General features: G+C 49.6%; 8 protein-coding genes and 2 non-coding genes across 10 annotated transcripts; 8 read left to right on the forward strand and 2 right to left on the reverse strand.

Moving 5' to 3' along the window:
• The first annotated feature begins 17 nt into the window (after window positions 1-17).
• On the forward strand, window positions 18-99 carry DFJ58DRAFT_t14. Its single transcript has one exon. It is a non-coding gene; the product is annotated as a tRNA-Ser (tRNA).
• Window positions 100-2,241: 2,142 nt separating this feature from the next.
• DFJ58DRAFT_176136 (P-loop containing nucleoside triphosphate hydrolase protein) lies at window positions 2,242-3,546 on the forward strand. Its single transcript, XM_041379050.1, has 3 exons — window positions 2,242-2,374; window positions 2,434-3,310; window positions 3,356-3,546. Exons 1-3 carry the CDS (start codon window positions 2,300-2,302, stop codon window positions 3,391-3,393), a joined length of 990 nt encoding a protein of 329 aa, XP_041250763.1. The 5' UTR covers window positions 2,242-2,299; the 3' UTR covers window positions 3,394-3,546.
• Window positions 3,467-5,846, reverse strand: DFJ58DRAFT_865421 (acyltransferase ChoActase/COT/CPT; the record flags this gene model as incomplete). Its single annotated transcript, XM_041394158.1, has 8 exons — window positions 3,467-3,665; window positions 3,723-3,905; window positions 3,960-4,742; window positions 4,826-4,896; window positions 4,951-5,124; window positions 5,175-5,331; window positions 5,384-5,408; window positions 5,460-5,846. 8 exons carry the CDS (start codon window positions 5,844-5,846, stop codon window positions 3,541-3,543), a joined length of 1,905 nt encoding a protein of 634 aa, XP_041250764.1. The 3' UTR covers window positions 3,467-3,540.
• Window positions 5,847-6,758: 912 nt separating this feature from the next.
• DFJ58DRAFT_623377 (uncharacterized protein) lies at window positions 6,759-7,469 on the forward strand (the record flags this gene model as incomplete). Its single annotated transcript, XM_041381066.1, has 1 exon — window positions 6,759-7,469. A coding segment is annotated over one exon (711 nt), but the record flags the coding sequence as incomplete, so codon positions are not given.
• A 500-nt stretch (window positions 7,470-7,969) lies between these two features.
• DFJ58DRAFT_754317 (uncharacterized protein) lies at window positions 7,970-8,898 on the forward strand. Its single transcript, XM_041387989.1, has one exon. It carries the CDS (start codon window positions 8,150-8,152, stop codon window positions 8,540-8,542), a length of 393 nt encoding a protein of 130 aa, XP_041250766.1. The 5' UTR covers window positions 7,970-8,149; the 3' UTR covers window positions 8,543-8,898.
• A 1,473-nt stretch (window positions 8,899-10,371) lies between these two features.
• On the forward strand, window positions 10,372-15,710 carry DFJ58DRAFT_754324 (CNH-domain-containing protein). Its single transcript, XM_041387990.1, has 14 exons — window positions 10,372-10,598; window positions 10,652-11,450; window positions 11,516-12,597; window positions 12,653-12,796; window positions 12,847-13,140; window positions 13,195-13,464; window positions 13,524-13,691; window positions 13,748-13,864; window positions 13,900-14,122; window positions 14,176-14,328; window positions 14,380-14,648; window positions 14,697-14,916; window positions 14,969-15,052; window positions 15,103-15,710. The coding sequence occupies exons 2-14, from the start codon at window positions 10,667-10,669 to the stop codon at window positions 15,507-15,509; spliced, it is 4,215 nt and encodes a 1,404-aa protein (XP_041250767.1). The 5' UTR covers window positions 10,372-10,598; window positions 10,652-10,666; the 3' UTR covers window positions 15,510-15,710.
• Window positions 15,711-15,810: 100 nt separating this feature from the next.
• DFJ58DRAFT_754329 (carbohydrate esterase family 4 protein) lies at window positions 15,811-18,031 on the forward strand. The gene is made up of 8 exons (XM_041387991.1): window positions 15,811-16,234; window positions 16,268-16,318; window positions 16,372-16,600; window positions 16,703-16,844; window positions 16,893-17,100; window positions 17,154-17,244; window positions 17,297-17,393; window positions 17,444-18,031. The coding sequence occupies exons 1-8, from the start codon at window positions 15,883-15,885 to the stop codon at window positions 17,675-17,677; spliced, it is 1,404 nt and encodes a 467-aa protein (XP_041250768.1). The 5' UTR covers window positions 15,811-15,882; the 3' UTR covers window positions 17,678-18,031.
• A 38-nt stretch (window positions 18,032-18,069) lies between these two features.
• On the forward strand, window positions 18,070-21,235 carry DFJ58DRAFT_865439 (Sec1-like protein; the record flags this gene model as incomplete). The annotated part of the gene is made up of 14 exons (XM_041394159.1): window positions 18,070-18,100; window positions 18,129-18,287; window positions 18,342-18,491; window positions 18,554-18,643; window positions 18,709-18,842; window positions 18,899-19,168; window positions 19,239-19,381; window positions 19,432-19,672; window positions 19,732-19,815; window positions 19,863-19,951; window positions 20,003-20,159; window positions 20,210-20,314; window positions 20,365-20,635; window positions 20,693-21,235. 14 exons carry the CDS (start codon window positions 18,070-18,072, stop codon window positions 21,013-21,015), a joined length of 2,247 nt encoding a protein of 748 aa, XP_041250769.1. The 3' UTR covers window positions 21,016-21,235.
• DFJ58DRAFT_754335 (P-loop containing nucleoside triphosphate hydrolase protein) lies at window positions 21,148-22,902 on the reverse strand. Its single transcript, XM_041387992.1, has 9 exons — window positions 22,743-22,902; window positions 22,651-22,693; window positions 22,476-22,595; window positions 22,189-22,424; window positions 21,803-22,138; window positions 21,529-21,750; window positions 21,405-21,481; window positions 21,286-21,353; window positions 21,148-21,235 (listed from the first exon to the last, which is right to left on the reverse strand). Exons 1-9 carry the CDS (start codon window positions 22,782-22,784, stop codon window positions 21,213-21,215), a joined length of 1,167 nt encoding a protein of 388 aa, XP_041250770.1. The 5' UTR covers window positions 22,785-22,902; the 3' UTR covers window positions 21,148-21,212.
• On the forward strand, window positions 22,903-22,985 carry DFJ58DRAFT_t15. Its single transcript has one exon. It is a non-coding gene; the product is annotated as a tRNA-Pro (tRNA).
• Window positions 22,986-23,517: the final 532 nt, after the last annotated feature.

The raw sequence follows: 23,517 nt of genomic DNA on the forward strand, positions 1-23,517 counted from the left end.
GAGCTCTAATTCCATAAGGCGCTATAGCCAAGTGGTTACGGCGACAGATTAGAAATCTGTTCCTCTTTGAGGGCGCAGGTTCGAGTCCTGCTGGCGTCGATGTATTCTTTTTCGAATCCCTGGGCAAGTTGACCCTGGCTGTATAGTACACCAGTACTATCCTTGAGGATGCTTTAGGGGCCCTTCTCATGAAGCCCCCCCACCCCCTTCGAGGATGGCAACGTTAATCCCACTCGGCCCTTTTTCTCTGACACTTTTATCAATTCTATTTATGATCTTTTCTTGAAGTCCAGCCCTTCAAAATGGAGTTTTGATTGCTCTTGCATTCGAGAAACTAGCGCAGGCATCTGTCACAGGTTATCCCACGCCCGCCACGCTGTCAAGACCATGCTGATGGATGTCTCGTACGTTGCTAGGTCTGGTCCAAGCATTCGCTGATGGGCCGAAGTTGATACCTTTTCAAACTCAGTCACTGGAAGATTGTCGGATGTTGTTCAAAGCACACTAGTTGCAAGTCACGATGCTCGTGAGTCGTTCAACAGAACAAGTGTATTCACAGTCCATTTTTAATGATAATCAGCGTCATACATGTACGAAAATCAAGCATAGTAGATGTAAGAAGATCAATGAAATAGACATACATCGCGAGTAGTCCACAATGAACCTCAGAAACGAGTCCAGGGAAACGAATCGGGAATATAAATCGAAGTTGTAGTGGAGAAGGATAAAACGATTTGCTCTGATGGATGTATGTGACCCTGACGGTTGTAGAATATCGTCTAGTAGTGAAAAATGCTGAGTGACGCGTCGTCGGGATTCAGTCATAAGGGACCTCTGGCGTCAAAGACCCGCGACATAGTGTAGTATGCGTAAACTGGAAATGACCTTCGACTTCTTGGGCAGTGAAGCTCCCGGTCGCAGGGGACAGAAGGACGCTGTCGTCCGGATTGGTCTTAGGAGACCTGACGTCGGAGATATGTTGTGCGTAGGTGTGCGGGCGCAGAGGTGGCATAGAAAGACTTGGGCGGTGGGATTCCAGGTCGTAGGGAACAGTGCAAAAAGGTCGTTATGTTGCGTTATTGGTTGTAGGTCGTCGGGGTGGAGTAGTAGTGGAAGGAGGACGCTCAAGTTGTCTGATGGCGCGATTCGTAATCAGGAGTAAAGGCATGAGCTTGAAGGTGAAAGACGAGCGATCAGAGAGAAAGAGAGCCTCCATACTTCGGGCCAATGCGTCCATGGAATAGTCGGGTTTCGGAAGAGGCCAGTAAGTAGTAGTAGATGTCGTGTTGCGGTTTATGACTAGAACGAGTGGTCGAAGCTTGGATGGATGACGCGGGTCATCAAGAATCAGAGTTCTCATTTTTGCAATTGGCATATCGAGCATAGGTTCTGGTGCAGGTCCTTCCGAGGCTGTGGTTCAGAACAATCGGCCTAGGCATTCAAAACGTCAGGTAATGGGAAAATCGAGGCTACGCTGCTTCTTACCTCGTGGACAGTGTTTTCATCCGAGTCGTCATGGGGTACAAGAGTGGTGCCGGAATCGATAGACAGACGTCTGCAGTAGAGGTCCGATTGGCGCGGCCGCTGTTGCCGTCGATTTGATTAAACGCGATGGAGATGAAGTCGGAGATGACTGTAAATGATACGGTTCGATTGGCTTAGGCGTAGCTGGTGTTGCCATCAGGCGTGCAAGTAGAAATTGGGGTGGATATTGTTTCCGTCGATTCAATTAAATGCGATTGAGATGGAGACGGAAATGACTGCAAATGAGATGGTTCGACAGACTGGGGTGCAAAAAAGATGGTCGTGTCATTAGCGAATGGAGGATTAGAGTCGGCGTTGTCGTCCTTCAGAGCGGCAGGCATATGCTTAGCCTCTGAGGATCCTCTGTGCAGCTTTGTCGGCGGCGAGAACCAGTGTGATATTCAACAAGCAGACAGAGTATACGGCGAGGCCAGCGGAGGCCTTCTCTGCTTTGGACAGGACTGAGCGGTGTTGTCGACGATAGCCTGTTTGAAGCAAAAGACCGTACTAATGAAGCCAGTGACGGCGATACAGGCAGTAATTGTCATGGCGGTAATAGAGAATGGCGTAATGGCGAATGATGATTGAAAAGGATGCATCGATAAGGGTCGTAAGAATATGCTGGGACGCTGAGAAGAGGGTAAAGCTTAGTAAGTGCGGGGAGGCAAATAATCGTGCGGCACGCCGAAGTCTTTGAGCGCTAAGTACTCGAGTCCCTATTAGTAAGGAAAGGTGGATTGGCATTTCTTACACTCGACTTTCAAGCTGTCTCTAGATGCTTGCAGTACAACATTCAGCTGTAGTTCCGGGACCACTGTCCGTCCCTTCAAACGCACCAGAACACTGCCCTGTAAGCCCCAACCAAGTCTACTACTTTCCTGATTCATCACTAATTGCACTGAATGACAGGGCACAGAATCTGAGTTAGCTGGCAAAGCCGATGCCTGCAACGGATGTGCAAATCAGGAGATCTGTGCTTCTAACACACCCAAGGGTCCTGACCCAGCGCTACCCTTTATTCGCGATCGGATGGCTACCGTGAAGCACAAGATCCTCGTTCTATCCGGCAAGGGCGGCGTCGGGAAATCTACCTTCACTGCCCAGCTTGGTTGGGCATTTGCTGCAGATGAACAGCTACAAACCGGTGTCATGGATGTTGATATCTGCGGACCATCTATACCCACTATCTTCGGTGTTGCCTCAGAGCAAGTGCACTCATCTTCGTCGGGCTGGTCTCCAGTTTATGTACAGGATAATCTTGGAATCATGTCTGTCGGCTTCATGCTGCCCTCATCGCGAGACGCCGTCATGTGGCGTGGTCCGAAGAAGAATGGGCTCATTGCGCAGTTCCTTAAAGATGTTGACTGGGGTGATCTTGATTACCTCGTCATCGACACACCTCCTGGAACTTCAGATGAGCATCTTAGTGTTGTTCAGTACTTGAAGGAAAGCGGCATTGATGGTGCCGTGCTCGTGACTACGCCGCAGGAGGTTTCCTTACAGGATGTTCGGAGAGAAATAGACTTTTGCCGGAAGGTGGGAATACGAGTGCTGGGCCTTGTGGAGAATATGTCAGGTTTTGTTTGTCCTGGATGCAAGACAGAGAGTCAAATATTCAGGCCAACTACTGGGGGCGCGGAAAGACTAGCAAAAGAAACTGGGATCCAACTGCTGGGTAAGGTCCCACTTGACCCACGAATTGGGAAGAGCGCAGATTATGGTGTTAGTTTTTTGGACGAATACCCCGACAGCCCTGCGTCAGATGCATACCTCGATATCATTGACAGTGAGTGCTGTCCACCCCTTAGATATTTTACTCATAAATTTTCAGAGATCAAAAAGATATTGGGAAGTGAAGTCGTGCCCTAGTAACTACATATTCCACTCATAGGGAGTTCGCTTCGAAGCATTAATTCTCCACGTTATTGATTTGGACAAGAGAATTCTGCAGCAACGATTGACAAACGAAAGCAGACGCCGCTGTCGTGTAGAACTCCGCACGCAGAACACAAATTCTTACAACATGGACTTTGGTTGACCAGCGTGCAAATCATATAAATCAACCGCGGCCCTCGCAATCTCATCCATGAACTCCTGGTTTGGCATCTCCTTTCGTGAGGTGACGGTATATTGCAAACGGTCTGTGTGTATACGTGTGAAGTTCAGCTCACAGACCTAAACATCCAACTTGAACGTACCGTCATATCCAGTCATATATGCCACCCCAAAGCCCTCCGGTACAACTTCACCCCATCCATACACAGGAAAATGGTCCGAGAAAATGGCACTCGTGCTCAAGACCCAGTTGCCAGAGCGTTTGTACAAAGCGTCGTTGTACAGCTCTGGAACTGGCTCGCCTTCTTTCAGGCAGAGTTTCAATCCTGGTTTACTCGTCAGCATGCAAGACACGGTCCAAGAAGACAAGCGTGACTCACCCAGCATGTGCCGATCCACCCCTTCTCCGGTCCCTGCTGTCTTCGCCAGTGCAATGTGCGCTTTGGCAGCCGCATCAAAAAGCTGTTTCCGGTCCTCACAGCTGACATGAGGGTCATCCATTGCCAAAACAAAAGCATCCGATTGCAAAGTGACGACCCTGATTGTCTCCGTCCGGCCTTTCCAGTATTTGCGTGTAGTCGCTGCCTCGTAGGTCCCTCCTTCCCTGTTCAGCCCGCGGGCACGGAGCAAGCGGGCATACGCCAGTTGGATGATCATCTGGGCCCATGAATCAGGGGACACACGGAACGCCTTGATGGCGGCCTTGCCATAGGATGTGAGGTAGTATGACATTGATTGTGACTCAGCAAGCTCGTATGCAGCTTTCGACGCCTCGTCGATTGCGGTACGAGTTGTGTCGTCTATCACGAAATCTAATGGTTCGGGTTCCGGCGGTGGAATAGCAGAGGGCGTCCCGAGGTCAAAAGCAGGATCAGCGAGCCAGTCGAGCACTTCATCGCACATACGGGCGGTAGGCGTGCCGTCCATAATGGAATGCTCGCCCAGGAGACCGGCACGTGTGTTGTCAAAAACGATAAACTCGACAGGTTTGTCAACCCAGCGGTTCTTCAGACCGGGTGCATCCGATGTAGAGGGTGAGAGCGAACCGTGCCAGAGAGAGCGGCTGTGATCTATGGGAGAGGAAGGCGTGTCGGTGTCAAGGGAGATGAGGAAGGCAGAGGAGTGTATTGTATGCAAGATAGATGCGTTGTGTGGGTTCGCGGCTAAGTGGGGCGTGGTCCTAACATTTTTCAGGGGGTGTCACGAATAATGTGCATAGATAGATGTACCTTGGCCCATACGTCACGGTTTGATGCAGTCAAAACGCCAACTCCTGGGTATTCATCGGTGGTAGAGTCGTAAATGTGTTGTATCTGTCTGTAGCGAATGTTAGTTTTGAGCACATGTAATAAAGCGGGAGGAGGGACACACTTCTCTAGCTCAGCCATGCTGAGTATTCGCCCATTTACGATACCTTTGAGCTTCCAGAACCTGTTCCTTCTCACAATAATGATATAGCCTAAATCATCTGCCTTAGAACCCGCATGAGATACACTCCAGTCGAGACCGTAGAGGCCAGGTATACGACAGCAATTAAACATCCATCTTCATAAGAGGTTGAAGGATGAAAACAACTTCAATATTCCGTCACGTACCGATACGTGTCCATACAGAACTGACCCTCCTTTGTTCCGTCAGGGCTCACCTGACCACTCAGCAACTTCTGCCGAAATACGAGGGCTCCACGTGCAAGGCCAGCAGCACGAGCAGCAGGGCTTTGCGGAAGGTGGGCAGGTTGCCCATCGAATCCATCTGTGTATGAACCGTCAGGGCCGAAGACATGAGGAAATGTTGTACAGCTCACAATAATATGAAACATTCACCACCACCTTTGCACGTGTTAACATAGTACTTGCCATGCGTAGTGGAGCTGGACATACCGAATCTCGATAGCCCAAATAGCCGAGATTATCCCACCACTCCTCTAGCCAATGTTCGCGTTCATTTGCACGCTGCAGGAGACGAGACTGCAATAGGTTCCCTGGCCCAGCGTGTGATCCGAATGCATCAATCTTCTTAGCAGCATCACTGAATTCAGCTTCCGAGTGTGCCAACGGTAACAATGACGTCTTCAATCGCTCGAGGGTAGCAGTGAGATTTGGAACTGGCAAACGAGGAAGAGAGTCATGTTGGGGCGCGAAGTTGGGTATTGGAGGAGCGGCTGCTTTCCAGTCAACTGGACGTGGCCCGGTGAGAGATGGCATGTGGATCTTTCTGAGTGATAATGGTCTCCGACGAACTATGAAGGGAGGAAGCCTGGCAAGCATTAGGCTGGAATCAGTACTGCAGCGCAACGCAACTTATTTGAATCTGTCTGAAACACTAAATAGTATCCGAGTCCGATGTACTTCGGCTTGGATATCGATATCACGAGTGTCGCCGTTACGGCTCACGTGTTTGTCGAAAGTTAGCCGGTGCCTTTTATAGTAATAATATAGTTGACTTGCTCGCAGCTCGAGCCAGTGACTGCCTATCTGTGACAACGGACTCCAGTGTTGAACTGATTGTGTATGTCCTCATCTCTCTTGGAGAGTGTCCGGTTATAAAGAAGCACGCCTTCCTTGAAATCGGTCAAGTTGAATCCTACTACTTACAGCTTTGACAGGAGGAACGACTGTCACCTTCCTTCTATTGGTCTGCATACGGGGGGACTAACTTGTGGCCCTTCCGATGCCTTGCCGTATATCATTACAATCGATGTACGCGGGCCTGAACCATCTGGAGGAATTTTTGCCCTCCTCACATCCGGTGTAGGTACTAGTAGAGGTGTCGTTCATTTGACGCTGACTCACCATCTTGTTATAAAGGGTGAGACATGACTAGGAAACTCCGTGTCACTCGCTTGATTTCATAATTTTGAGCCCTTCTGAGCGTGAATTCTTATAATGACGGCGAAGCTCGAAACCATTGCCCATTATCAATATTCATTATGGTTCGTGTTACATCACGCATCGTTCCTTTGATAGTCTCTACTAGTAGTAATTTCCACTATCCACAGAGCCAAAGTACATTGAACGACTAAAGAAACTGTGGACTATACCGGGTCACAGCTGGTGATCCCACACATAATGCGAGCCCACTGCTGTGGATGATGCCACAATTCATGGGGCGAGTATTAAAGGCGTCCAACCAGCTCCCTCTCTTACTCACACATCATGGAACCTCCTACTCCCATTTCATTTAGCGACCTTCCAACTGAGCTCGTCCTACTTATCTTCAAATATGCAGCGCAACCAGATTTTGCTCAACCTGACACTTACACTACCAAAAATCCATACTCATCCGCCCTTTCACTATCTTGCGTCTCCAAAGCTGTCAGGCGCACTGTGCTGCCCGAACTTCTGCACACAGTATTATTGCCAGAAGCTCGTCACGTAGCAGCTTTCATACAGGCTCTACGTATACAGAAAAAATACGTCGATCGTGATCTATCTCTTGATTACGCATCTTGCGTGCACAGGGTGTGGATTGGAGAATGCCGGGGACCTTTGGGAGACCAAAACGCTCCATTCATCAACAACTTTACCCCTCCATTCATCAACAACTCTACCCCTCCATTCATCAACAACTTTGCCCCTCCATTCGTCAACAACTTTACCCCTTCTGCGGCTGAGTTTGACTCGGAGTCAGATGTCAGCCTGCTAGCTCCGGTCATCCTCGCCGCACCGTCTCTCGCGATTGAATTTGTCAGTATGGACATTCTTTTAGGTTGCCTCAAATATGCGTGTAACTCCGATGTCGACTTGAATGTCGACCACAGAAATTCCCCGCTTCCTTGGAGCACGAAAAGTTTGACGCTATCGGGTGGTTTCTCTTGTCAATGGTGGCCTTTCGTGGCGACCACCCATGGATCTACTTTCCTCACTTCTATCCAACACCTCACCTTACTCGCTTCCCCAAGGCACGAAATAGCTCTGCACGCCGCTGGCCGCTGCGCCAACGACATTGATCGTCGATACTCTGAACCCTACATTGTCCCTCTTTGGATGGCACGGGCTCCTTTCAAGAAACTTCAGACATTTTCGATGCTCATTCCGCACAGGGAACGCCCGGTCGCTGAATGTGTCCCTGCGTCTAGCGCAAAGGCGATATGGGTGGACCTGGCCACATTCCCTGCTTCCCTACTGTCGGACTGTTGGGCATTCCAAGAAAGCAACAGGTTTACGGAGATTCAGACCACTCCACATATTCGACTACCAGCATCCTGTTCTCCCAAGTTGTGTGCTCTTTGTCTGGATCGCGAAAAGATTTGGGCATATGGATGTGAGGGCCCCAGGCCACTGGTACGAATGACAGCCTGATTATTGAATATATGTACTCCTTCGCAATCGATTGTTTTAGTTACTGTACACATGAACACGATAATATGTTCCGGCTGGCGGCTGGGGGTGTTCCTTATTTATTGTCCGCTGTGACTAATTCAACAATAAGTACTAGTGGCTTATTCGTCTCGAATTCCACGTTGGTGAGGGAGCGATTCTCATAAGAAGCAATCAGGACCTCAACAAATTGTTCACCAGGCTCAGGGCTGCGAATGACGTCCAACATCAGAAGATAGTATCCCCAGTAGATGCGGCTCTTGTTCCTCTTGCGGGTGCTATTTCTTCCGCTAGCATCAAGGACTGATCGCCCTGATCATGTGCGCATGCATCTTCGGTTAATGAAGCCAGCTGGCGTTATGGTGTATATAGTTGACCAAAACTCGGCCCTCTGCCCGGTTGTAGGTGCGCAAGGTAGCCTTAGCCATGACCAATGTGCGCCCACGCAGATGAGAGTACCATTCTTCAGGTGGGATGGGTTCGTCGTCCTCGTTCCTAAAGTCCTGTTGTTAGAGCTTTGCGGGCCGATGGTTGAAGACATCCTCTCCGTGATCTGGCAATACACCAGGAATTGGACGACAGTCCAGAGAAGCAGATCCTTTCAGGAGTCATCAGCGATAACGAGCAGTCGTCAACGAGCATGATCCGAGGCAGCTCAAGCGCTGCTATCGATAAGTGTCCCTCTTCAGAATCTGGTATGTGTTATCATATAACATCGTCCGAACGCGTGATTCCTGATCTTTCTTATTTTCAGACAGTACCGCCACCTCGGTTGCTCGTGATCTTTGCGATAGACTGCTCGCCCAGATATATCCGAGGCAGCTTGAAGACTAGGATTACAGAACGCATCGCAAGGTTCATAGCGCAGGAGGACTGCTGAGTGGAAGACCTGAGAGGACCCGCGCGAGCTGAGATATGAGAGCCTGCAAAGAATAAATTGACGGGGTTTCCCGACCGCTGGGAAATTATCGCTTGGCGACGTCCGCAAACTTAATACCGAGCTTAAGTCAAGCTTAATCATTGCTTGCTTGAATCAAATTGTGGACCAAGCTGTCCTTTCCTTTAGTTGAACTCGCAAGCTACCTTCTCTAAGTTATTCTCGCATGCCTGACCATCCTTGCTCTTTTTTTCCCGTATTCGAGGTAAGTGCTCGTCATGGCTTAAAGTTCTCGCGCAGAAGCCTGTCTCCCCTAACCTTGAATATTTTTGGGGTTCAGGGAGAACTTCACTCTGAGAAAGTTTTACCACAAAGGATGACCAAAACTCTCTGGCTCCAAGGACATGTCCATGTCATACTCGCTCCCCTTTGAACTCCCGCAGCATTACTAACTGTCGAGCTCCGAGAGTTCTCATTCAGAACGTAAGTACAAAACAGTGAAATCGTTTCTACTCGGCCTCGGTTGACCATCATGATTCATCAGGGATGAAGAGACTTCGCTTACGCGAAGTCTCTTCATCCCTACAACTGGCTAGTCTGAGGTCTCCCTATAATTCGCTAGTCCGAGGTCTCATTACGGCAGGCAGACCAATACATCGAAGGAAGACAGCTGAAGACAGCCGTTCTTTCTTTTACTACTAGCCAAGTATGGGGATCCGGTGGGACTCCTGCGAAGTAACCGACTCCCAGCTTGGCCTGGATCGCCAAGCCTGCGGCGCCCTCGATTACAGTTTGGCAGCATGTGCATTGGCCCGGTAAGTTCCTTGAAGTTGAACATCATCCAGTGTTTTGCGCAGGCTTGGTCCAATGGTGTTTCCTTTCATTTTTATTTACAAGTTATGATAGAGCAGCAATAGCAAGTCCAAATTTACGGCATCCGGACCCACAGACGAACCTTAGCGAACGAAAGACTTCTGCTTATCCTTGGGCCGTACGGATAGCTAAAGCAGGCCGTGCGTGTAAAAGCGAAGCTTTTACTGGTGGGTCTATTCCAGGAATAATTCTCTGTCAGACTCGCAAAATGGCAGCCAATTACCAACAGGGAACCCCTTGACCTGCTGATTGTTACGACACGGTCCGAGGAATGTCTGCAAAGACCGAGCCTTGCCACGATTTAGAATCAGTCGAGCGCTCGCGCTGCAAGATGAAACTATGGTTCTAATCGCCCTTCGGTTCCTAGTCAAGGCTATTTGAAAACCCTTGGCCTCGAAGCAAGTAGCTTCCATCTCCATTCCTTTCTGGAACAAGTTCTGAGTAACATTGCTTTTAATGCGGGACCGAATGCAAGTGAAGGCCCGTTTGTTATGTTACAAACGTTGTGAACAAGGAGCACAATGCGCATGTCAGGAACAGGTAGTCTCATACTTTTTTTCATACTCCGGTGCGTCCATGCGTGTTCTGCGTGTCTCGTGGAGTTGGTGTGGTTCGTGCGAGGGTCAAACTGATCCGTATTGGCCAATGCGAGTGGGAAATCATGTGGAGAATTTACCAATGACGTTTTGGATACCCTCTAGCTACGTACGTACGTAACCCAAACCGTATCTCGCGACCGTATCTTGTATTTCTACATTAAGTGCATCGAAGTACTTTGCTGCGGTCGTCATCGCCATCATCGATCTCTACATTGTCCTCACCGCCGTTGACGCTGAGGAAGAAACGTGTGAGCGAATCAGCGGGTGATATCCAAACTTGGTGCAACTACAGGCCAAAAACTGAATCTCTACCACGCAGTCAACGCTAGCACCAGCGACCCCTACGTGACGGTAACTCTCCTGTTTGTCAACTGTCCACGATTACCCTAGAACACTGTTAGTAGTCAGATACGGGCGCGATGGACAGGCCAGCTGGGCCACGCCAGCCAGACAAGCGAAATGAAGCATACGAGTCCATCTTTGGTCGGCCTTCCGCTTCTCACCACCAGGCAGGTCAATATCCTGGCCACCATGTTGCTCAACAGCTGCAATATGCACAGTCAATACACGGCATGCCTGTGCATGGCGCTCAATACCACAACCAGCCATACCCCGCGCACTACCAGCATGACAGGAGGACATCACACTCCCAACCTCAAAATTACTATCCAAATCACTTACCACAACACCCTCAGCAGCACCTGCAGTCGCCATACAGGCAGTCATATCCACATACAGCTGCATCCCAGCAACAACTGTCTGCACACCACCATGCACAGTACACCCGCCCACACACTCTGGCGCCTCCCATAATCCATGGTCGGGCTAGATCTGTGGTCAGTTCACCCCATACTGCTGGTATAATCTCACCGCTACCAGACGATCCTCCTGATGAGTCCCTCGAGGCTTTTACGAGAGCAGGCCTCACCCCTGCACAGGCTTATCAGGCTCAAGTTTACCGTAATAGGCCTACCCATCAACGGCAGCCCAACGAGCAGGCCGATTCCACAAGGGCACCCTCTTTGAACGGTAACCATCATCGTGTCTCTAACGACGTGCCCCGTCTGGGCGTCAATCTTGGCCTCGAGGATACTCGTTTTAATATCGATTTTGGCACTGATGATCAACAAGGCCCAGAAGAGTCCACAAGCGAATTGCCATGGGCCATTCCGGACACAGATGCAAATTCAAGAGAATATACACGTGGGTTCCTCTATCCCATATCTGGTCCCATTGCACAATGAGCTCATAATGTCCCCCTTCCAAAGCAATGGCGCCCTTCCCAAGGGCACAGCAATATCGACAAGCAAGCCCTCTTTCCATCGCATCTGATCAGAGCAATTCATCTGCCAGTTCACGACCACAACCCCTTCAGCTCGACACCACTCTCATGTCTACTCGTAATTCCCTCATCAATACTTCCCCTGCTTCATCCTCCCGTCTCGACCATGCTGCCGCTTCCAAGAGTCGTCGATCATCGGACTCTGTCCGTACGATGCCTGGTGCTGCCTTTCGTCGTGACCGCGCTCCACAAGACCGATCTATGTCCATGTCAGCTGCTTCGAGCAGTGTCCGCACTATGATCGATCGCGGCTCTCGTGCCCCGAACCCATTTATGGCTGAGGGTCGCAACAGCCCCACCACCTCCGCACGAGCACCTCGCCGAGCACCTATCGTATACCCTGCACTCCTCTCTCGCGTCGCGGAGGCTTTCCGTGAACGCATCAACCTCCAGAATCGTCTTAAGGATGGTCTTACATATAAGGATGCCTTTGATGGTCGTGAGGCGGTCGACAAGATCTCATATATAATCAAGACTACCGACCGCAATCTCGCGCTACTTCTTGGTCGTGCCCTCGACGCACAAAAGTTCTTCCATGATGTCACCTATGACCATCGGCTCAGGGATAGCGCTGCAGAGCTGTACCAGTTCCGCACGACTTTGAGCCCATTCGTAAGCGGTGAGCTGCCGACAAACTTTGGGGACGGGGATGATGATGGTGATTTGAAACCGGAGCGGCCATCGCCTCGCCTTCAAGATTGTGGATCGGGGCCTTTTGGACAGGGATCGAACGACTCGCATGCTGACACACAGGAGAAAGACGCTTCACCTACTGTTGAGATCCCTGACCCGCATGGGCCCCAGGCATCAGAAAGTGTCGATGAGATGCCCCTTCCTTCGGGCGTTTTCACGCTTCTTACGGACTGCTACTCGCCGACGTGTACGCGAGATCAACTGTGCTATAGTATTGCGTGCCCTAGGAGGCTTGAGCAGCAGTCACGACTAAACATGAAGCCACAGCCTGGGCTTAAGAAGCAGATATCGAGGGAGAGCTTGGGTGACTTTGTGGTGCGTGTGACATAGTCATCCTTTCCTCAGTGCTGATTACATTCCGTCTGGGCAGGAACCTGGTACGCTATGGATACACTCCGTCCCGCAAGAGGTCGTCAACAGCGTCTCCGACGCCGAGAAAAGGCGCCAGGAAGCTATTAACGAAGTCATATACACAGAACGTGACTTTGTCCGTGACATGGAATACCTTCGCGATGTGCGTCTTCGTACATTATACTATCTCTCGTGGATTAATCTTCTGTACAGGTCTGGATAAACGGGCTGAAAGACAGTGACATCATCCCCGCTGAACGTCGTGCGGACTTCATCACACAGGTCTTCTGGAATATCCACGAAATCATCGCAGTAAATACCCGCCTTCGAGACGCACTCAACAAGCGACAAAAGTCATACGCTGTCGTGGAGCGCATCGGGGACATCCTCCTTGATTCTGTGCCGCATTTCGCGCCCTTCGTAAGCTACGGTGCTCACCAACTGTATGGCAAGTATGAGTTCGAAAAAGAGAAGAGCTCCAATCCGGCGTTCGCACAGTTTGTGGAAGTGAGTCGACTTTTCCATCATGGTTCTTCTTGGTGGTTGATACGGTTCTTTTAGACCACGGAAAGATTGCCAGAGTCGCGCAAGCTTGAGCTCAATGGATACTTGACAAAGCCGACCACGCGATTAGCTCGTTACCCGCTGCTTCTGGAGGCGGTGTTGAAGCAAACACCTGACGACAACCCAGACAAACAAACGCTTGCGCAGGTGGTCATCATGGTCCGCGAGTTCCTAGGGAAAGTGAACGTAGAGACGGGCAAGACAGAGAATCGCTTCAACCTCCTACAACTCGACCAGCAGCTCGTGTACAGGCCAGGGGAGCAAGTGGTATGTGTCCACTTCGTCATCGCGATACCTTGAGATGTTTTACTGACGACGTTCGATAGGACCTGAAGCTGCAGGATCCTGGTCGTGAACTCGTGTACAAGGGTGCTCTGAACAAGAGGGGTGGTGGGCAAGGGGACAGCGGGGACCTGCTTGTGTATCTCTTTGACCACGCTCTACTGATGGTGAAGCAGAAGAGTAAACACGAGCAATTCAAGGTCTATCGACGAGTAGGTGCTTGAGTCCCATCGTGAAAGCCTGCTTCTCACCCTTATCCGCACCCCAGCCGATACCCCTCGAACTTCTCTTCGTGCACGTCACAGATGAATCCAATAACTCCCTTCGTCCTGCTAACGCTCGCCAGGGGCATAAAACGCTCACGAAGAAAACCAGTTTCAACCGTGTTACACACCGTACGCGCCTGCCATTCCAATTAAGGTCGATAGTAAAAGCGGATTCGCCATCACATTCATACATCTGGGGCGCAAGTACTACCAGATGACGCTTTGGGCGAGCACATTTGTGAACCACCGCAAGTGGGTCGAGACCATCACGAAGCAACAGGAGTCTCTCCGTGAGCGGAGCGCAGTGTTTGAGACGATCACGTTGTGCGAGGGCTTCTTCCTCGGGCAGAATAGGGTAAATTGTGCTGCGCCGTTTGGTGAGTGATTCTGGTGTATACTTCGCGGAGAAGAGTGTTAATGAGATTAGTAGCGTACGGAAGGAGAATCGTCTATGGGACAGATGACGGAATCTATCTGTCGGATTTGAATCATTCAAACAGAGACCCGGTCAAAGTGCTGGCTCTGCTGGATGTTTCCCAAGTCGATGTCCTGGAAGAGTTCCAATTACTCATAGTACTTTCCGGTCAGTCTTCATCATTTCCGAGAGGCATTTTATTTACAGGTTTTACTCTAGAACGACAAGTCATTACATTCCCGCTAGACGCTCTCGACCCCATGGACCCGATGTCTGGCTTGAAGAGGGCGAAGAAGATATCATCGCACACGACGTTCTTCAAGGCTGGCATTTGCCTAGGAAAAGTCCTCGTTTGTATCGTCAAATCGAGTCCGCTGTCTAGCACGATTAAGACATTGGAGCCGATTGACCAGAACATTCGCGGAAGGAGCAAACCGACGTTCCGTAAGATTTTGCAAGGCGGGAATGATACGCTGAAGGCGTTCCGAGTAAGTCTTTTCATGTATATGATGTTCAAGTGGCTCATTTCGCCGTAGGAATTCTACATTCCCGTGGAGTCGAGCTCAATCCACTTCTTGAAAACGAAGCTCTGCGTAGGGTGCACGAAAGGGTTCGAGATTGTCGATCTCGAGAGTCTTGATACACAGGGACTCCTAGATCCGGCCGACGCCTCCCTTGACTTTGTACGGAAAAAAGAAAATCTTCGGCCGATGGCTATCTATCGGGTAGACAATGAGTTTCTCCTTTGTTATGATGGTAAGTGGCCGGAACATCTCTCTTTCGGCGGCAATAACTCATCCGCCCCTAGAATTCGCGTTCTATGTGAATAAAAACGGTTGGCGGTCCCGACAAGATTTCATGGTGCACTGGGAGGGGTCGCCCACTGGCTTTGGTACGTTCAGGCCCCAGGTACGCTGGGCCAGCGCTGACGTAGTCAATCAGCCCTTCGTTTTCCGTATGTTTTAGCGTTTGAACCCACGTTCGTGGAAATACGGCACGTCGAAACAGGTCTCATGTCGCAAGTCATTCAGGGGAACAACCTCCGTCTTTTATTCGCTGACATGCCTCCGTCGGCGACGCATTTAGGTAATGCACAGCAAAACCAATTCTACGGGCACCAGGGATATAGTCCATATCAGCACTCGACTCCGTCACTTTATGGGCAGCCGCCAGCATATGGACAAGGATATGGTTCACCTGCCCATTCCCCTCAGTCTCAGCATTCACGCTACATACCATCAGGGCGCGACGAGATCTTGATGGTCTCTGACGACCGTGTGTTAACGTTGCGAATGACTGTGGGACCACATGTTACTTGTGATACGGTGTCGTTAGCGTCATCGCGATGACTGTAGGTATTTTGTTTTGCGCACGTTATGATATTCAAATGTGTTATATGAGTATCATCTGCTATGATTTTGTCTGTTAATTCGTGATACTAGTACCCTCATCATAGCATATATTTCTATTGCATTTGTGTAGTTTGACCAATGACTGGTGACCTTCGGGAGTTTGATATACAGCATCGAGAATCGAGAAGTTCCCAGGAACATCATTACCATTTTTAGATGCTGTGTGACCGAGTATCCCATATATGGCAGATCCAGTATTTATGTAATTTGTTGATGTTTTTTTCTATTTCTCAATCGCGTTTCAAGTTCCAAAACCATCTTCTCTGTCCCGTCACTCTTTTGATTTTGTCTTGGCTAGGCCTGTTCCGTCATGCAGCTGCAAGCCCTCGTCACTCTTTTATCTCTTCTCGGTGCTGCTAATGCCATTCCCGACCAACACGTTCGTCTTGCAAAGAGACAGAATGCTGGCGCTGTCGTTGCCAGTGGTTCGAGCTCCTCATCATCCGGTGCCCCAACAACGAGCTTCACATCGGCTACATCGACCTCGAATTCACCCGTTCCGACCACACCTGTTGGCACCACTATTCCTCCACTGATTAATATCACTTCGGGCATGGCGACCCCTTCGACCGTCCCCCTCTCAGCTACATATTCCGCAGGCGCTACACCTTTAATTTCCGGTGCTCCAGTTTTGCCTACTCCCTGCAAGTTTTCTTACCGATGTCTGTTTTTGGTGCTGACAATATTTTAAATAGTCGTATTCCAAGCTGCAAGCTGGCCTGTTCAGGACCAGATTGCACCTACTAGTGCGTGTTGTAAAAAATTGCGATGTGTTACGAAGCATAATATTATTGTGCAGATTCGTCAGAGGTCTCCGAATGGATGGAAGAACTTGCTAATTTCACCATCCCCGACCTCACTCCTACGGTAGATGGCACTTGCGCCAACGACCCGTCTGCAGCCGCGCAAGCTGCTAGTCGTGGTTGGTGGACCTGCGGTGGTTATACCCGTGTTACTGATATCACTGCTTGTCCGGACAAGTTGACATGGGGTGTCAGCTTCGACGATGGCCCAGGTTTCTACAGTATGTATATTTTCCTAGCATTGTACATTAATCAAGGCTCATGTTTTGAACAGCTCAGTGTGTTATCTTCGACATTCTTGATTGTAATTTTCTCATCGATTGACAGGGAGCTTCTTGACTACTTGGCTTCTAAGAACTTGACCTCAACGTTCTTCGTTATTGGTTCTCGTATCGTCGAGCGTCCTCAGGTTCTTGTGGAGGAGTATATGGCTGGGCACGAAATCGCTGTCCACACCTGGTCGCATCGTGTACGTGTGATAAAATTAATCTTGCGTCTATGATTAATTGTGCAATAGCCTCTCACCATGCTTACTACCGAACAAGTCGTAGCTGAGCTTGGTTGGGCACGCAAAGCTGTCAAGGACGTCATTGGTGTTACTCCCACATTGATGCGTCCCCCTTACGGCGACATTGACGATCGTGTTCGTGCCATTTCCCTGGCAATGGGTATGGTCCCCGTTATCTGGACTAGCACTGGTACTGGCGCAACGTTTGATACCAACGGTCAGCTATCTCGATTTTATGCTTGGATTTTGAATCTAAATTCATTTTGATAGACTGGAAGGTTCCAGGCGGTGTGGTCACAGGTCCTCAGTCGTTCGCCACTTTTGAGGCTATTCTAACTAACGCAACTATGCTGAACACTGGGTAGGTGCAGTCTGGATTGTCCCCGTTTGACTTTACTCATTTTCTTTCCTAGATTTGTTGTTCTTGAGCACGACTTATACGCACAAACTGTTGATCTTGCCATTGGCTACACGCTGCCTGCTGCTATGAACTTTACCCCCGCACTTACTGTTCGTAATTTCCCTGATGTGCGGACAATTATCTGACTCCCCGTATTCAGTTCGACTCGATTGGTCACTGCAATGGCATCCCAAGCACGAACCTGTACCGCGAGAGCAACACAAACACGAGCTTCCCCTACCCGAACAGCACTAGTGGTGACTCGACCGTCCCTAGCAGCGCAGGCGGACAGGGTAACACCACCAAGACTTCTGGTGCTCTATCGGATGCCATGATGCCTATATCTATGGTTGTCACTTCATTATTGGCTGCTGGCGGCTCCTTCCTCATGTGACCTGACGGATATACCACTTACGCAAGCTTGATACTAATCTAGCTAGATGATGGACGTACAGCAGCTGTATATATATATTTTGCCCTTCGTGGACAAGTATGTTTTTGTGGATGCTGCTCTATCTATTCTGATTTTAAATACCCCGTTTTCTCTCTTCAATATGTTGTAATCTTGTGTGAGGTTTTGGGTTTGGGACAGAGGGCTTTGCAGGGAGCAATAAAGTGCTTCGGTGTACGTCTGAGGTATACTCTGACATAAACTGCAAAGGGTCGTACGGGTCGAGTGCTGGCAGATAAGCATGTTACTTACGGTGATAGCCGATAAATAAGGCTTGTAGGACAGTTAAGCTACGCGGTTGTATTATTGATTACTACTACCAGCCATATCAATTCATGGCCTCACTCATCACCGCTGTTCGCTCAAGTATGCGCGCTGCCTTCTTATAAGCCAGCGAGCGCTAATATACATATCACAATTGCAGAATTGCTTCAGGCCATCAGATCCGTGAATCCCCCTGGACGATGGAAGATCCTTGTGGTAGACGAACACTCACAGAAGCTGTTAGGCTCAGTCCTCAAGCAGTTCGACATCCTTGAGGAGAATGTTACCTGTGAGCCCTTGTCAGTCGGATAACCCAACTAGCACTGACAGTTATATGGGTCAGTGATTGAGTCAATATCCAGTCACCGGGAACCCCAGCAGTTCGAGGCAGTGTATCTACTCATGCCGACTACGCAGAATGTCAATCGCATCATCAAAGATTTTAGCGACGGTCGCCAGCAATATCTTGGGGCTCATTTATTCTTCGTCGATGGTACGCTTTCTCATCTGACTTCCGCGTCAGCTGCATCGGCTGAGGACGGGCGTGTGCTTTAGGGTTGTCGGAAGCCTTGTTTGAGCACTTGACGACATCCTCTGCTGAACCGCATCTCAAAGGACTGCAGGATCTGTTTGTCAACTTCTGGGGTGAGTTTCACACGGAGGCCACTCACGACGAAGCTTGATGTTGATTAGGATGCCTCCGTATGCAGCGACCGAGGCACAAACCTTCTCTCTTCAGTCACCAGGACTGTTCTTTAACACTTATAGCCCACCGCGAAATGAGGCTGCGTTTAAGTCAGCGCGATCGAAGCTTGAGGAGGAGCTGCGGTTTGTGAGCAAGACTGTAGGCATTCAAATGCAGGTGTTTGGAACTATGTCCGTGACCTCAATTATTTGCAGATAGCAAATGTCTGCATCACCCTCAACGAATTCCCGTACGTTCGGTACTACATGCCAACTCACCACACTCCCCTTGGTCCCCTCAAACCCAACGACCAAACGCGCGCCCCTCCGCCTCCTGAAGGTAGTGGTCGATGGCGAACCAATTTAGCTCGCGGAGACGCTGCACGCGCGTACGAGGTCGCTGACACGGACTTCGTTACAAAGTTGCTTGCGTTGATGGTCCAGCAAAACCTGGACGAGTACAAACGGATTAATCCGGAGTTTCCTGTGAGTGCTCAACTCAGGTGACCTGTTGACTTCGAATGGCTTATTAAATTATTGTGATTGATGACGTTAGAAAGCTTCTGATCCTCCCCGACCCCGCGGCACTCTCATAATCACGGACCGATCTATGGATACCGTCGCACCCTTCATTCACGAGTTCACATATCAGACTATGTGTAATGATCTGTTGCAGATAGACGACGGCACGAAATATATGTTTGTCTGCGTATGCTAGCGCGAAAGTTCACTGACAGCTTTACCCGTAGGTACAAGTTCCAATCATCGGTCGGATCTTACGAGGACAAGATCGCCACTCTTTCCGACGCCGACTCGGTATGGACCACTGTCCGCCACATGCATATGCGTGAAGCGATCGACAAACTCATGGCGGATTTTAACAAATTTATGGAAGAGAATGCAGGGTTCAAAGGGGAGGGTGCTGCCAGTCTCAATGACATGAAGGATATGCTTGCAAATTTGCCTCAGTATCAAGAGCAGAGAGAAAAGGCGAGTGCACGCGTGTGCTTGCGCGCATCGATGATACTGATCTTGTGATGACATTCAAGTTCTCGTTGCATCTGAACATGGCGCAGGATTGTATGAACTTATTCGAGAAGCACAAACTACCGCTGGTGGCCAACGTTGAGCAGGTAGCTGTGATACATTCATTCGATGGACAAAGCTAACGTATATCCAGTGTTGCGCTACTGGACTCACCGCGGAGGGGAAGACACCGAAGAACCTTGTTGAGGAAATGGTGCCCTTGTTGGATAGCCAAGAGGTCATGTTAGCATTCACATAACCTTTCTGTGCAGCTGACCTGATAGTCTTGCATAGAAATGCCAATAAAGTGCGCATGGTTGCGCTTTACATCCAACATCGTGATGGTGTTCCAGACGAGGATCGCCGACGATTGTATCAACATGCACGGCTAAGCATGGCTGATCAGGACGCCGTCAATTCGTTGGTGCATCTCGGTGTTCGCATAAGCAGGGTACGCACGTGGCAAGTGTAATTCATCATCTTACTCATGGTTGCACCTAGGGACCTTCAGACAAAGATACCAAGAAGAAGCTCAAGCAAAAGACATGCAGTGACGACGAGTACGAGCTCTCACGGTACCGACCTCTGCTTCGGACAGTCATAGAAGTAGGGGCACTCTTACATCTCATTGTTCTGTGCTGAATGCTATCCCCCAGGAACACTCAGCCAACAAATTAGACTCCACGCTCTTCCCTTACGTCAAAGATTCCCCGACAGTTCTGTCGCCAGCTGCAAGTCTTAAACAGACAACACCCCAAACCACATCCTTACGTAGTGCGAAGCCTAGTTGGCACAAGGCTGTTCGGCCGAATGTTCTTGCGGAGAGCAAGCAGCGTGTTATCGTGTTTGTGGTCGGCGGGATGACATACTCGGAGATTCGAGAAGCATACTCGTTGTCGACGTCGCTAAACAAGGATATCTACATAGGTATGTCATGCGCCCTATCAGGAGCACTCGAGGTCACTGAAAGCTTGTCATCTGTAGGCTCGACGCACGCTATTACGCCCCGTAACTTCATCGATGACCTGAAAGTCATTGAAATTGCGGGGGTCGGCTCACGTGCTGTGCCAAATGGTGTCTCATTGGCAGGAGCACATCACTCATATCAAGAATATTATGATGAGAAATACTTCACACCAGACCCTCCTACACCTCAACGCCCCGCACTCCCTGTGCCGAAGGATTCGAAACCCTTCGCCAGCAAGCTTGTGAAGACACCATCAACAACATCATCGGCGTCGCTGGTCGGCTCGGGCACGGTAGAAAAGGAAGAGAAGAAGAAAAAGAAGGGGCTTTTCCGTTTCTGATTCCTATCATACCTCTCCTGCTTAACCAATTTCTCCGCTCGAACCACCCACGGACGATATTCAACGACGCGGAAGTTTGTAGACTACAATAAGGTGACGTTAATGAACCTTTCGGATTATTTTGTTTCTCAGTTGTCATAACCCTCGAATGCGAGATAAAAATGAGATACAATGCAGGCGGTATATTACATGCGGGTCTATGCAGAATACTCCAACTTGGCTGTGAATTGCTTGAGAAAATGTGACGAACTACAAAGAGCTTGGACTCACTCTCATGCTTTTTAGCATCGCTGACCTTCCGTGCAGCTTTGGTGAGATCTTCTTGGACGATGTATTCTCTTCGCGAGAATGAGCGAAATAAGTGCTTGTCATGACAAGCTAGAACTCACCGGTCGTCCCTGATAGCGAACATGCCTGCTTCTGTCACCACATTCCGCAGGTCAGCACCATTGAACGCATCCGTGAGCTGCAAGCCGCGTGAGATGAATACAAGATGACATCAATAGAACCCACCTTCACGATTGCTTCATAATCGATGTATCCGCTCTTGTTCACGGGTTGTGCATGGATCTTCAAAATCTCTAGTCGTGCCTGTTCGTTCGGTAGAGGAATTTCAATCTTCCGGTCTAATCGACCAGGACGGAGGAGAGCAGGGTCAAGAGTGTCTGGCCGATTTGTTGCCATAATGAGCTTTGTTCGTCCTAGGGAGTCGAAACCATCCATTTGGTTCAATAGCTGTGAAAAAGTGAGCTTGATCCCACAAAGAAAGTGGGGAACAAATACCAACCTCCATCAATGTTCTTTGAATCTCACGGTCTGCGCTGGTACCCTCCGAAAACCTCCTTCCGCCGATGGCATCGATTTCGTCCATGAATATGACGCAGGGCTCGTGGTCCCTTGCATACCCAAACATCTCACGTACGACTCGTGCGCTCTCACCAATGTATTTGTCGACGATAGCAGAGGATACTACTTTCAGGAAATTGGTTTGGAGAGTGGCTGCAACAGCACGGGCGAGGAGGGTTTTGCCCGTCCCTGGGGGACCGTATAACAGGACACCCTTGGGAGGCTTGATACCGACACGGAGGAAAAGTTCTGGGCTGAGCAGCGGTAGCTCGATCACCTGGAGAATAGTAAGTATGAAGTAGTAGGAAGAAATTATAGCAGACATACCTCACGCAGCTCTCGTACCTGTTCACCCAAGCCACCAATACCTGCAAACGATGCACCTCCAGGATCTTCCAAACTCATCTTGTAAACCATAGGATCTACTTCTCTTGGCAGGATACGCATGATTGTAAGGGTGGTCATGTCAAGGGAAACCCGTGTGCCTGTCTTGAGTTTCTCTGCTGGTAGGGCGGGGCGGTAAGAGACGACATATCGAGGTCCTGACGATGCCTTTACAATAACTATGCAGTGATTGAGCGCCCCAATAGATAAAGAAACCTAATGCGACTGACATCGTTCGTCATCTAGTTGTTTCATAACCTCTCCAATGATCTGCCCAACAGACTGCACGGCCTTGATATCATCCTCGGTCTTCGCGTAGTCAGCCTCAAGATCTTTCAACGAAAACCGCACTGTATGGAAGCAACGTTAGAACGCTTCGAATGCGCTGATCCGACAAACACTAACAGTTCTTGAGACTCTGACTCGAGTTCTCGTGACTCTGCATTTTCTATAGCGAGCTGAAATCAGCAGAAGTGCAAGGCAGCCAGTTCGCTTACATCCCGGTAGCTCTTAAGAGCATCCTTTCTTCGTTGGTCCATTGTGCTAGATGATGTTGGGTGATGATGTCGGTCCTTAAGATGAACGCGAAGGGACGCGTCAGTAAACCTATTTGGAACTTACACGATTATGATGGTTCAGTAAGACGCAGGTTTCATCGGCCTGGTGGTCTAGTAGTATGATTCCTTGTTAGGGTTCACCCAAATTCGAGGAGGTCCCGGGTTCAATTCCCGGCCAGGCCCTTTGTTTTTGCTTTTTTGCTTTCTCTTGCGACACTTCCACCGTACGGCGTATGTACTATTGCCAACTCCCAGCCTGATATATCTAGTCTCCCCAGGCGGACCATGGCAGACCTTGAAGATAGTCGTTCCTTCTCTATTATCATGGACCAGCGTACTTGCCAATCATAAGCCGCCGTACCACACAAGCTGGGAGTCGAGCCTCAGATACTAGCTATGAACGTACAGGAAGTAGGACAGAACACCAAGGGACGGTCGGACTGACGAAATAAATCATTCCTTAGGGTGTTGTTCTACCAGTACTCGAAGTTCGAACAGCTTCTGCGCTTTTTCTGAACGTAGATGGGCCTTAGGATTCAAGTAAGTACAAGTGCTGTGCAGCCCTGTATAAACTATTCACCACAGAGGTGAACAGAGGCCATACCGAGATTTGTGGGGATAGATAACCGAGCTCGAAGTAAGAAACAGTAGCAGACCTAGCATGCGTGGAACTTCAGCGGAAAAGCCAACCACAACCACATTCAAATAAGATGGA

The sequence above is a fragment of the Suillus subalutaceus genome, assembly GCF_016647625.1.
Source record: "Suillus subalutaceus strain FC151 chromosome Unknown DFJ58scaffold_2, whole genome shotgun sequence".
Classification (NCBI taxonomy): domain Eukaryota; kingdom Fungi; phylum Basidiomycota; class Agaricomycetes; order Boletales; family Suillaceae; genus Suillus; species Suillus subalutaceus.

Coding starts and splice junctions, on each gene's coding strand:
- DFJ58DRAFT_176136 (XM_041379050.1), top strand. CDS start 2,300: ATGCTTGCAGTACAACATTCAGCTGTAGTTCCGGGACCACTGTCCGTC. Junction 2,375..2,433: donor ACGCACCAGAACACTGCCCT/GTAAGCCCCAAC, acceptor ACTGAATGACAG/GGCACAGAATCTGAGTTAGC. Junction 3,311..3,355: donor ATACCTCGATATCATTGACA/GTGAGTGCTGTC, acceptor ATAAATTTTCAG/AGATCAAAAAGATATTGGGA.
- DFJ58DRAFT_754317 (XM_041387989.1), top strand. CDS start 8,150: ATGCGGCTCTTGTTCCTCTTGCGGGTGCTATTTCTTCCGCTAGCATCA.
- DFJ58DRAFT_754324 (XM_041387990.1), top strand. CDS start 10,667: ATGGACAGGCCAGCTGGGCCACGCCAGCCAGACAAGCGAAATGAAGCA. Junction 13,465..13,523: donor ACAGGCCAGGGGAGCAAGTG/GTATGTGTCCAC, acceptor GACGTTCGATAG/GACCTGAAGCTGCAGGATCC. Junction 14,649..14,696: donor ATACGCTGAAGGCGTTCCGA/GTAAGTCTTTTC, acceptor ATTTCGCCGTAG/GAATTCTACATTCCCGTGGA.
- DFJ58DRAFT_754329 (XM_041387991.1), top strand. CDS start 15,883: ATGCAGCTGCAAGCCCTCGTCACTCTTTTATCTCTTCTCGGTGCTGCT. Junction 16,235..16,267: donor CTGCAAGTTTTCTTACCGAT/GTCTGTTTTTGG, acceptor TATTTTAAATAG/TCGTATTCCAAGCTGCAAGC. Junction 17,245..17,296: donor GCAACTATGCTGAACACTGG/GTAGGTGCAGTC, acceptor TTTCTTTCCTAG/ATTTGTTGTTCTTGAGCACG.
- DFJ58DRAFT_754335 (XM_041387992.1), bottom strand. CDS start 22,784: ATGGACCAACGAAGAAAGGATGCTCTTAAGAGCTACCGGGAT. Junction 22,425..22,475: donor ACAACTAGATGACGAACGAT/GTCAGTCGCATT, acceptor ATCACTGCATAG/TTATTGTAAAGGCATCGTCA. Junction 21,236..21,285: donor CGATGCTAAAAAGCATGAGA/GTGAGTCCAAGC, acceptor AGCAATTCACAG/CCAAGTTGGAGTATTCTGCA.